The 13,461-nt window shown below is 43.3% G+C and overlaps 1 protein-coding gene across 1 annotated transcript in view; it reads right to left on the reverse strand.

Moving 5' to 3' along the window:
* Positions 1 to 4,954: 4,954 nt before the first annotated feature.
* basp1 (brain abundant, membrane attached signal protein 1) overlaps positions 4,955 to 13,461 on the reverse strand; it is an 85,060-nt gene continuing 76,553 nt past the window's right edge. Inside the window, exons 3-4 of the mRNA XM_080725202.1 lie at positions 11,422 to 11,526; positions 4,955 to 8,739 (exon numbers count right to left, since the gene is read on the reverse strand). Of these exons, the coding sequence (XP_080581328.1) occupies positions 8,062 to 8,739; positions 11,422 to 11,496 (753 nt within the window). The 5' untranslated portion in view covers positions 11,497 to 11,526 and the 3' untranslated portion in view covers positions 4,955 to 8,061. The remainder of the gene's footprint in view (positions 8,740 to 11,421; positions 11,527 to 13,461) is intronic.

Below are 13,461 nucleotides of genomic sequence, written 5' to 3' on the forward strand. Positions count from 1 at the left end.
AATTACATTTTTGTCTTGACAAATACAAAAAAAAAATATATATATATATATATATATATATATATATATATATATATATAAATATATATATATATATATATATATATATATATAATATTATTGAACTCAAATCTCCATGGCGTGAGTAATCAATAGGAAAAAGGCATTTTGGTGGTGAACTACTCCTTAAAATTTTCAGCAAGAGCCGCTGACCGGCCCGTCCGCGACTGTCACTCTAAATTTCTTCCCATGATTTTGCAACCCATTTTTCACCCAGTGCCAATAGCCTTTGCTTTAATCCTGGGCTCTGCTCTCTCTCTGCCAACCTGGGGAGAGCCACAAACTGAGCTCATGCTTCCTTCAGTACAGGAGGAGTGAGCACAGCGCTTCTTATCACCTGACAGGGGGGGAGTTTCCCCGGTCGGACGTAGCACGTGGAAGGAATACGTTATTCCAACCAGTTCCTTTCCCCTCCATCAGGCGCCCCGGGCCGGCCAGGGGGAGGCAGTATAGAGACCAGGATTACTGCATGTTTATTTTGTGAGGGTATCTACCCTAGGAGACATGGGGAGAACATGCAAACTCCACACAGAAAGGCCCTTTTGCCAAGAGACATACATTTTAATGGAGCCATCGAACCACTTAAACCTAGGGATGAGTACCTTTCAGCTTTGAATCGGTACGGTATGGTCCCTTTTGCGGTACCATTTTTGTTACTTTTTTCATTTTATCATTGGGCCTATTATTATAATTCACCTTTTTCTGTATTTTACACACCGCAATAGGTTATTACAGACATTTTCATGTCAAGTAGTAAATGCTGGGCTGATGTACTGTGTGTGTTTGCTAGGGTTCAAGTGGTTGAAGGTTCCAAAGATCTGTCCTTGCAGGCTACTATCCTTGATTTTGAGTTCAAGGTTATTATTTGATTTTATGCTGTGCAATTGCGGGAAGTTCAACATATGCAGGAAGTTGCAAAATGTAATAATAGGCCTATGCGCCATTTAGCGATCGCATAATCTTTTTTTTTTTTTTTTTCTGGATACAATGATTCTGAATTATATAAGCTACAAAATACATTTTTTAGAATAGAAAATATGCCCACATTTCTTGTATTGGTTGTGGGGGGAGGTTGGATATTGGATCGTGGGCACTGGCCCATAAAAAGGTTGAGAAACACTGACTTAAAGAGATCTTTAAAACAGTAGTTTGTGGTTATAGCTGTAATGCTCGCTGCAGTGAACGGCCCAAAGGCAAAAGGAACATTAAACCTTAAAGCAGAGTATTATTATCCCGCCGTTTACAGTTTACAGTTTAGGCATTTAGCAGTCACTTTTAATCCAAAGCGACTTACAATAAGCAGATACAAAACATCACAAGATAATATGTCAGTACATCAACAGCAATATAACAAGTGCAAATGGATATCTATCTAGAAAAAAAAACACAATATAATCAAAGTTCTAAAAAAAACTAAAAACAAATGCTAACTATCTTCATGTATGGTCATTGATTTTCTGTAGTGCTAAGGGTTTGGGTGGAGTCTGAAGAGGTGAGTCTTCAGTCCACGGCGAAAGCTAGCGAGTGAGTCCGTTGTTCTAAGTGCGACAGGGAGTTTATTCCACAACTTGGGGGCCAGGAGGGCAAACTGTCTCGGACGTGTGGATTTTTGCCCTGTGTGAGTGACCCTTTTTTTATTACTATAGCTACTGTACTAGCCGTCTGAAATCTTCCTGACAGCTTGTTCACAGAGCTGTTGGAGCTGGCGTGCATGTTCGTGCTAGGGCATTTACCAAATATTCGAATATTCAAATATTCAAATATTCAAATATCAAAGTCACTATTCTACGTTGTTCACTGAAGTCGAATATTCGCTTATTTTAATTATTTTATTGTTTTCTCTTTAAAAAATATTAGTTTATAAAGCTTGGCTAGATAGGAAGTCATAAGAATGAGTTGTCAATGCCCCTTGGTGGATGAATTTGTTAATGCTCTATACCAGGGGTTCTCAAACCTTTTTAGGCCTTGACCCCCAAAATAAACATATTTGAACAGGGGCCTGTTCAAATGACAAGCACTTGGAATTGTAGGTGTTACATTTAATGTGACCCAGTTCCGCAGATAAATATTGTGAAAATAGCAGATCTACATGCTCACAACGCCTCGCAGTAGATCGGCTATTTTCACAATGTTCGCCTCTTACTTACTTAATATTTGACAGTTTTGCCAGTCCTGTCGAATATTCGACTATTCTTTGAGGTCGAATAATTCGAATACTAAAAATGACTATTCGTGAATGCCCTAGTTTGTGCGTGCGTGCATGTTCGTGCATGCGTGCATGTTCGTGCGTGTTTGTGCATGGATGCGTTTGGCTGTTGGAGGTCCTTATCTGACCTCGTCCACTCGTCACCCCGCTAGCCCCGAGTGGTTTGTTATTTATCACTTAATAGCTCAATAAAATGTACAGTGTTTCTGTCAGAAAGGCCTTGCAGTGCATTTATCACTGGAAGCTACAGCATAATGATATCAATTGGATTTCTGTCAGAGAGGAACAGCTGTTGATATGCATCAAACCTGGGCTCCTATGAGCTGGCACTGGCCACTATATTGTTATGGTCGTCGGATGGAAACCTTGTATGTCCAAAAATGTTCTTTTTGTTTTTGAAATAGCCGAAAAATAGCCGATCTACAAGCACACAACGCCTCGCGACACGAGGTGTTGTGTGCTTGTAGATCTGCTGTTTTCACTAGTTTTGTGCGACAGTCTTGTATGGTGAACCAGGGCTTTACTTTACGAAAAAACGCATACATTTGAAACTTGGGAGATACAAGGTTTCTGCCCTACAGTGACGATAACAAATCAAACCCATGATTCAAAGGTAAACAACTCTACCAAATAGCTCTTCCCAGGTATACCGCATGCCACTTGGTATTCAGTGCACAGGTTTAGTGAGAAGAAGGAATATACCCCATATAAGTGTACCGTTGAACCCACTAAGACCACAAAAGCATCAGTGTTATTTTAGATTTGAACTAAAAAAAAAACATTATTTTACACGTTGGCTATTCAAAAATAGCAGATATACAAGCTCACATCTGCAATTTTTTAAAGCATGAAATAATAGGTAATAATTAGGGGTGTAATGATATAGTAAGTGTATCGAAAAATCTATTTTAATTTGCAATGATCTACTATATCGTTTGCAAAAGCAAAATATCGTACCATTTTGGCTTTGTATCGCATCGTTTTTAAAATGCGGTAATCGGTATCGAATCGTTTTGCAATGCAAATAATTGATTGTGTGGAAACTAAGTATTTGTGCCTTGTATTTGGCAATTTTAAGAGGGAAAATGAAAAAGAGGGGTCTAATTACCTTTCCATTCCATATAGCTACTCTTGGTCTATCGATAAATGTGTGTAATCTCTGTGTTCATGTCAAGGTGGGTTTGTCCATGTGTGTCAAAATATAATGTCCATGTATTTGCTAGATAATCACAGTGTTTACTTCCATAATAATAGATTTTTTTTACACGTTTTACACAGATTTAATTTCTTTGCTAAATAGTTAATTACTATATCGATTTTAAATCATTGAATCGAATCAAATCGTAACGTATCGCCATGAATGAAACAATATCGTTCATGTATCGTATCGTCAACCATGTATCGTGAAGCGTATCGTATCGCTGTTAAAATGTATCGTTACACCCCTAAATGCGTTCCTGGTCTAAATGGGTTAAATGTAATTACTAGGGGTGTAACAATATAGTAACTGTATCGAAATATCGTTTTTAACTTAAAAAATCGAAGTATATCAAAAAGAAAACAGCTCAAATCGAATCGTATCGTTTTATTTTGTATCGTATCGAATCAGCAGTGCAAAGAATCGATTGTATCAATACTACTTACTTGGGCATTGTATTTAGCATTTCTAAGAAGAAAAAAATAAAAGGAGTGGTTTAATTACTTTTCCTGGTCTATCGATAATCGAATCGAATCGTTTTGCAATGCAAATAATTGATTGTGTGGAAACTAAGTATTTGTGCCTTGTATTTGGCAATTTTAAGAGGGAAAATGAAAAAGAGGGGTCTAATTACCTTTCCATTCCATATAGCTACTCTTGGTCTATCGATAAATGTGTGTAATCTCTGGGTTCATGTCAAGGTGCAGGTTTGTCAATATACAATGTCCATGTATTTGGCAGATAATCACTGTGTTTACTTATTTATATCCATAATAATACATGTTTCCCTTAAAAACCTGCACTATCCACACCTTTCACACTGATTTAATTGCTTTGCTAAATAGTTACTATATCGATTTTAAATCATTGAATCGAATCGTATCCTATCACCATGAATGAACCAATATCGTCCATGTATCGTGACATGTATCGAATCGCTATTAAAATGTATCGTTACACCCCTAGTAATTACAGTAGCTGCTTTCCCCCGCCGCCTGTAAGCGTGCGGTGTCACGATAATGTTGGTTTGAAGAACAACTAGAATAAATAAATAGACACGCATCCTTCTCCACGAGTTTCAATCCATTTCTTACATTTTATTACTTTTGCACCATTTATACAAGTACATATAATTTTCAACGCACCAATTTTATTATCTTTTTTATTTTTTGTATTTTTTCACCTTTGTTTTGAATGACAGTTGGGTGTTGAGAGAGAGAGAGAGAGAGAGAGTGGAGCAGTGAGTTACTGGAATGGAAACTATACCAAATGGAAGAATAATGTAGTCGTGAATGCAAATGACTTAAAAATAGGTATTCCACTTTTAAAACACTTCTGGGGCCATTTTAACGTCTACTCAGGCTTACTTGTGCAAATTACATTTTCTCGATTGGATATTTAGAAGCCCCCCCCCCCCCCCCCCCCTCCTATAAAAACCTGTAGAACTTCAGTAAACTTCAGGTTGACCATGTTAAACTCATTGTCTCTGCCCCTGGTTAAAAGTTCAGAAGTGCTTTAGAGTGAAACAGCCCTTCAAAAGAACTAAACAAAATAACAGACATTTGGACCCGACCACAGACATGCAAAGTTCTCTAGCGATAAAGAGGACGTCGCCACACAATGCTCCTTCGTCGCCGTGCCAAACTGGTGGTCCTTGAAATTAAGAACGTTTGAGAAAAACTGATTAACTGAACGCGGTGCGTCGTTGCCGTTTGCTGGTCCACTTAGCTGAACGTTACGTGTTCTCTATTAACGGGAACGTCGCTGCACCCCCGTACTGCTTTGTGCTATCGAACCGGAGCCGTCGAGTTCGTTTGTGTTTAAGGTGCGTACTTTGGCTAAATTCGCAGAGTGCGAGCAGACAATAGTTATACACTTGCAGATCTGCTACTCTCTTTACATGTCAACGTCGTGGGAATTTCCTATAGCGACATCTTTCCTGAAATCTATCATTTAGATCTGATGTTTTGAACACCGCGGCCGTCTCATGCTCCCGAGTACATCGAAAACAAATACTAAGGACTATCCGCAAGTGATATTTGAAGGACCTGATCTATCGTAAAATGGATGCCGTGTATGGTCAGAAAGTGGGAGGAGCAAAGACACTTCGCTGCTTTCTGATTGGTCAGGAAAATAAGTCCCATCAGGCCTTTTGAGGACATGCCGATGGAATTTACTTAATATTTTATAAAGCCTAGTAAACAAGATCCCACTTTGCTCGTCTCATCTAACGGTGGGACTCGTGCTGCACGCGGAAGCACTGCGAATTACTGCAAAGTAATATCCTTGAATGAACAGGAGCCTGGCTGTTCACACCAGAATCTATCTTTATACAGTTCTGACATGTTTCTTTAATCAGACATATCGATCCTCTGCTCTCTGGGGGAACAAAAAGGCAGAACAGATCGCCGAAACTATCGCTGCACACATCTGCGGAGCTCGACACTGCTACGCTGGGTGGTATGAAGGACCCGTTTTGGGTTAGCATAGCGGTTCCCACGTGGGAACAAACAAGCTGGGTGCAGACCTTCTGCTGCACTTAACAAAAATTCACAAAAGCGCCTCTGTGCCGAGTGCGAACCCACCGCTAAGGACTTCAACAGAAAGTCTTGGTCACCACCAAGACAGACTTTCCTCTCCCATAACAAATTCCTATTGGCTTCATGTGTCTAAGGGGCTGTGTCTATGGTAAAGACACTCCTCTACCAGGGATGAGCGTTAAGTTTCAGTGGACTTGAACGTTTTTTTTTGTATTTTTTGGCAGATCAAGAGGGGCGGCTGCTTGTCAATGTTACGCCTTCGACCCTCCTGGCTGTGGGTGACAACCTGGTAATTTACAACATGGCCTTGAATCGTGTTGTGTTCGCCACAATGTTTCTTCTACAACGTATTATGTTGTTAAGCAGCTGTTTTCTGTCTCCTTGAAGAACCACGTGAAAACGAGCTAGCGCCACGTTTACCGTTGTTTCCGACTAACATCATATTCTCCGCGAAAAGAATCCCCCGGCAACATGCAGTAGGAGGCGAGAAGGGCAGAGAATGTTTAAATGACATTTTAAAAGAAGGAATAACCACGGGTGGACGGCACCGCACCAGAGAAGAACCACGATGACTGGAGGGGCTGGAGGAGGCCGGTACCGGAACCGACCCAGGACAGCCGAGAACACGACACGCCAACGAAGACGAGGACAGAGGAGGAATGAAAGGAGAGGAGAGGAGAGAAAGAGAGGGAGGGAGGACTCAGAAAGGGACATGAAGATTTGGACAAACACGTTGTGTTGTGTGTGCGCCCAGCTGGTGAAGACATTCTAATCCGTCCTTCTCCGTTTCAACACATAAAACACAACCAACAATCCAGGCGAGGGTTTATAGTATCTATAGACCCCGATACCCTCAAGACCAGGGGACGGTTTAAGACTGGCGGACCCCTGAGCTACTCTATATCTTTCTGAGGGGCCCACGTATTTTTAGCATAATTTGAACCTATACACATTTGTAGTAATGTTGTCAATGGGCCCCCTGGCCGAGGGGTCCTTGCTAGTCAACGGCCCTTAAGTGGCCAAAGGCCCTCCTGGGCTACTGTCCCTCTGAGGGCCACAACCATAATCCACCCGTGCCTCCAAGAGGGCCCTCTAGGGGGCCCCCTTGGAGGCAACTGGCGGACATCAAACTGGCCAATCAACGATGAGAGGTCAGGTTAAACGTTTTAAACGGACGAGAAAGTGGATGGATGGATGGATGGATGGATGGATGGATGGATGGATGGATGGATGGATGGATGGACGGACGGACGGACGGATGGATGGTGGATGGTTCGACACAGACTCGTATCAAAGTTCAAAGACTACGGCAGAAAAGAAACAGAAGAAAACATCTCGATCATAATGATAGTAATAATCATCGTCCCATTCTGCAGCACATTCGAGACACAGTCCTTCCCCGAGGCGGTTGTCCCAGTCCTCAAGCCTTCAGCAATAGATCATCATCATCATCATCATCATCTTCATCATCAAAATTATTATTATCATTATTATCATAATATGGGGTGGGCTAGTTAATTAAAATTTGTCATCTCTTGTTGTGTTAGGTACTTTTTTGTATTTTTGTATTTTTTTTACTCTTTAATTTCCATAAAACAGTGGTTCTCAAAGTGGGATCCAGGGACCCCTCCACGAGGGGTTCCTTGAGAGGGGTTCTAGACGGCGGAACCTTACAGGTCTGGAACTCTGGAACCCGAGAGCGTACAAAACAGAACCGAATGGACCCGTGAAGAAGCTACATGCTACCATAAGACGTCAAAACAAAAGTCATCGTGACCGCATAACAAAGAAGTTCCGAAGGCTAGTTCTGACAGTCAAAACATCTATAGGTGGGCTGCGGTGACCACCGAAAGTTCTGACACCAACCCGTAAGAACTTCTTTTTGACATCGTTTGGTAGTCATAACCAATAAGACCTCTGACATCTTATGGCAGCGTATATATGCACCTATAAGCTTCCTTTCGGTTCCGCTTTGCACGCTATACGCACGTCGTGGAGGGTCCCTGAAACGAAAAAAAATGAACTTTGAGAACCACTGCGATAAAAGAAGCTGTCCATTAATCTTGAACTGCTACGGTTTGATCCTTGCTTGGTGCGTCTGTGGCGCCGGCTTCTTTGACTGCCGCCGCCGCATCAGCCGGTGCGGCTGCTGGTGTTGAACTAGAGGGTGGAGCTGCATCCTTGGCAGGGGCCGCCGCTGCTGCAGCAGGGGCCGCGGCGGGAGCCGGGGCCTCTGCGGGCTTGGGGGCCTCGGGGGCCGGGGCCGCCGCCGGAGCTGCCGGGGCCTCAGTCTTTTTGGCGTCGGCCTCGACTTTCTTCTCGGGCGCCGCCGCCGCAGCAGCAGCAGCAGGGGCCTTGGTCTCGGGCTCCTTGGCGGCAGGGGCAGCCGCGGGCGGCGCCGACTCTTTAGCAGGAGCAGGGGCGGGAGCGGCCGCTGCCGCTGCTTCTTTCGGCTTCTCCTCGGCCTTGGCGGCCGGAGGTTCGGCGGCAGCAGCGGTGGGGCCTTTGGGCGCCTCCGCTTTCGGCTCGGCGTTGGCGGCTGGTTTCTCGGGTTCCTTGGCGGCTGCGCTCTTGTCCTCCTCCTTGGCCGCGGCGGCTTCGGGAGCGCCTTTCTTGTCTTCGGCCGCTGTGTCGTTGGCGGTCACGGCCGCCGCTGCCTCCGTGGAGTCGTTGGCGGCGGCGGCGGATTCGTCCTTGCTGTCCTTGGGCGCTTCGCTCTCCTCGGCCGACGCCCCCTAGGGGTGGGCGATATGGAAACATTACAATGTCACAATATTTTCCCAAGCTGTATCACGATACACGATCTTGTCACGATTCTTTTTCATGTCGTTTTTTATAGGTTATTTGTCAAGTTACAGTACAAGGGTAACAAAAACTAAAAGAAAAAGGAGAAACAGACCATTTAGACCAGTGGTCCTCAATGTGGGGTCCAGGGACTCTCTGGGTTCCTTGTGGGAGGTCTAAATTGATCCTTATAAGTATGTACTGTAACTCTGACAGTATACAAATGACACCAAATGGACCCTTACCTTACGGGTACATTTGGTTTCATTTGTATACTGTCAGAGTTAAAGGGCAAGTTCACCTCTGCGACAACCAGATCTTATTTTATTGTTGTTTGGGACAAGATCAACACAATCCTGAGTTATTTTTTTGTGTTCAATCTGTGTTTTTAGATATTTTAGTATTTCAGCATGCAACAACTGGTCATATGATGCAAAATGCATCATATGACCAGTTGTTGCATGCAGTTGTTGCATGCTGATACTAAAATATCTAAAAACACAGATTGAACACAAAAAAATAACTCAGGATTGTGTTGATCGTGTCCCAAACAACAATAAAATAAGATCTGGTTTTGTCCCAGAGCTGAAGTGGTCCTTTAAGGGGGAGACCTTGACATTTTAAAGTTTGAGAACTACTGATTTAGACAAAAATGCAGGTTTACATGAATTCTGCGATGAATCTCTGTATTAACAATTCAACAGGATGTTTTATCACGATATAAACGATATCTCTGAAAAGGCATATCGTGGAGACACTGTATCATCTCAGCAATATTTATCACCATATCGCCTAGCCCATTCATGGGCAACTGGCGGCCCAGGGGCCACATGCGGGCCCCCACCTTCACTTAATGCGGCCCTCAGCAGGTTAATATCAAAACAGTCATATATTATTGATTTCAGCTGTTACAATTCCAAACATGAATTGAATGTACTTAAGTCTATATTAATAGCTTAATGACTAGTATAGTAGTATTAAAATGTTAGTCTTTTTTATGTCCAACATATTTGTATTTTTGTTCATAAAGTTAACTAAATGCATTTGAAATTAATGTTACATTTCAGGATTCCAATTCAAAAATAACAAAAAATTATTGAGGATTCCAATTCAAAAGAAGCAAAAACAGCCGATCTACAAGCTTGAAACCAGTGCGACTCGTTTTGAGCTTGTAGATCGGCTATGTTTTCTTCTTTTGTATGACATAGTGAAGGCTTCCCGAATTAGTTTTCCCCAAGGGCCGAATTATGTCTAGGGTACCAAGCCGAGGGCCACACCATTGCAACATTCCAGCAACAGTTCAGATATCGTCATTGTCGGGCAGAAACCTTGTATCTCCAAGTTTCAAATGTGTAGGTTTTTTGGTAAAGCAAAGCCCTGCTTCATCATACAAGATTGTCGCACAAAACTAGGGAAAACAGCAGATCTACAAGCACACAATGCCTCGCGATGTGAGGCGTTGTGTGCTTGTAGATCAGCTGTTTTCACTAGTTTAGTACATTTTTCAGATGATAAATACAAAACCAACGGCTTTGGACATACAAGGTTTCCACCCGACAACGACGATATACTAGTGTTGTTGCTGCTCTTATACCACCATTATTACTGGGGTTGGTGGGGGCCAGACAGTAGCCCCCCGCGGGCCGCAAATGGCCTGCGGGCCGCCTATTCTCCTTTTGCACAAAGTAGTGCATTGCAAGATAGAGGGGGCCAGATCCCTTTGAGTCACACCCTACCACTACTTCCTGTTCATCCACCGAGCATTGATTCTAGTAATTTTCTAAATTAGATTAAAGTGCTTTCTTTTCCCTTTTTCAACTTTTATTACTTTGTCTGCCTCATCTTTTTACCATCCCAAATTGAAAAAAGTGAAAAGAAAGCACTTTAACACATTGGATGTCCACGATTTTGTATTATTTATCTCCTCTAAGTGCCCAGGCCCACCACCATTGTGGCTAATCCGGCGCTGCTGCGTCAATGCATGCGCGATGACGTCACTTGGTCACATGAGCGCAGACAGGATGTTATTGTGTTACTTACTGTAAAGGCTAGTGTTGATCATAGCTGTTCATTGCCGATCAAAATTTGGACATTATGCCGCACGCGGCCACAGTTTTAGCCATAAAACAAACATCGGAGATAAAGGGCTTTAAAGATGGGGAAATGCATTGGAGTATACGGCGAAAAACGGCCGTGCGATGCTCTCAGCGTCGACTCGAAGTGACTAGCGGCTAATGGGCTACATCCAGGCGTAGCCCCGACCAAACGGTGAGATATAAAGTTATAATGTAAATACAGTAAACGCGTCCAACGCGTCGTGGGCCTCCAGCGACATCAAAGAAATTGTCGCGTAGACACCTCGTGGGCGTCCGATGTGTTAATCTAATGGATAAAATAACTAGAATCAATGCTCTGTGGATGAACAGGAAGTAGTGGTAGGGTGTGACTCAAAGGGATCTGGCGCCCTCTATCTTGCATGGCACTACTTTGTGCAAAAGGATCATTGGGGAACCCTGACATAGTGGAATGACAAAGGTGGATGTAGCAATATGCAATGTGGCCCCCTGGAGCGAAGTTGGAAATACAGTGGCCCTCTCTATCATCAAAGTCGCCCACCCCTGGCCTAGCCCTACCTCAGCCTTGGCGTCCTTGTCTTTGTCGTCGTTGACGTTGTAGCCCTTCTTCTTCTTGCTCAGTTTGCCTCCCATGGTTCACGTCTGTGTCTGAGCGGTGGTTCTCTGGAAGACAAGGAAAGCGGATTATGAGACGGTGCAGGAAGGCATCGGTATCACGTTAAGACTTGAACCGCTTTAACCATTGTTTTATGCTTTAGAACAGAGGTCTTCAACGTTTTCAGGCATAAGCATAGTTCCATCGTTTGACAGCAAATCATTGTGTATTTTGGATTTATGTCAATTTGTGTTTTCATATACGTATTTAACCACTTGAACCATCAATACTTAATAAACTTGACCTTTCACTCTGTAGACCTACTTAGTCTGCTCTTTTTCCCCTCTACACCAAACCTTTTGCCCAAAATAGCGCTGCGAGACATTGTGAGCTTGTAGATCTGCTATGTTTGGCTTAAGTTCTTATGTGTGATGCAAATTCATTTTTTTTTCCTTATAATTTTTATCCTATGTAATCCTGGGCTCTGCTCTCCCTCTGCCGTGCCTGGGGAGACAACGGACTGACCTCATGCTTCCTTCAATGCATGAGAAGTCCAAGTTGTTTCTTTTCACCTGACAGGGGGAATTTCCCCGGGATGGACGTAGCGTGTGGAAGGAACAAGTTATTCCAACCAGTTCCTTTCCCCTCCATCAAGCGCCCCGGCTGGCCAGGGGGAGGCATTATTGAGACCAGGATTACTGCATGTTTTTGTGAGGGTATCAACCCTAGGATACACAGGGAGAACCCCACCTAGGGTATGGGCGCTGATGACGCGGCGCTAGTGCACGCGTGATGCATATTCTCATCGATTTCATAGATAGGGTGTGCCAAATGTAGTTCTAAGAGCGGCCATTTCTTGTGACAACACAGCCTTACACAGGTGTTCTGATTAGACTATAGCATTAGTTCTATGCAATCAAACAATTGAAACACCTGTGTTTTGTCACAAGAAATGGCCGCTAAGGACTACAATGACGTAGCCGCTGGCACACACTATAGATTCATCGACTTGTTTGAAACGTAACCACTTAAAAATCTTAAATCGTCGATACTTAGTAAACTTGACCTTTCACTCTGTACTTGGCCTGCTCTTTTTGACCTCCACACCAAACCTATTTGCAAAAAATAGCCGATCTACAAGCTCTCAACGCCTCGCAGCGGGAGGCGTTGAGCGCTTGTAGATCTGCTATGTGTGTGTGTCTCAGCGTCTTCCAACAGCTGAGACACACACACACACACAGAGAGAGAGAGAGAGAGAGAGAGAGAGAGAGAGAGAGGATATTAAAATATAATCATCGCAGCCCGGTGGAAACCTTGTATGTCACGAGAAATAATAACCTGACTGTGTGTGTACCCATTAAATACCAGTACATTATTGTATTATTTAGTCTTGCTAATTGTTTTCACCGGTTTGATATCTGAACACCCACAGACAACTAATCACTTTCCCTTGTGAGCCGGTAGATTGGTTACTCTTTAGCTATTTTTAGCTACGTTTTGCTATCGTTGGCTAGTTTAGCGCTATTTTTTGCTGCTTCTGTGCGACACTCTCGTGGGATGAAATAGGCCAGTAACAGTAATATAAAAGGTGGAAATATGAAGATACGTGGTTTCTACGCGACGGAGGCGATCTGTTGCCCGGGCAACGCTGCCATCAAACGGCCCCTTGAAGTCCCATGGTGCTTTGGGTGCGGAGAGAGCGCTTCACACGCATGCTAGGGATGAAAACATATCGTTGCTGTCGGGTGGAAACCTTGTATCTCCAAGTTTCAAATTTGTACGTTCTTTCGCAGAGTAAAGCCCTGCTTCATCGTACAAGGCCGCTGCACAAAAGTAGTGAAAACAGCAGATCTACAAGCACACAACGCCACGCACCACAAGGCGTTGTGTGCTTGTAGATCGGCTGTTTTCACTAGTTTAAATCATTTTTAAAATGATAAATGCAAAACGAACGGTTTTGGACATATAAGGTTTTCACCCGACAACGACAATATTTATCTCTC

Source organism: Nannobrachium achirus, assembly GCF_963921795.1.
Source record: "Nannobrachium achirus genome assembly, chromosome: 5".
NCBI classification, from domain to species: domain Eukaryota; kingdom Metazoa; phylum Chordata; class Actinopteri; order Myctophiformes; family Myctophidae; genus Nannobrachium; species Nannobrachium achirus.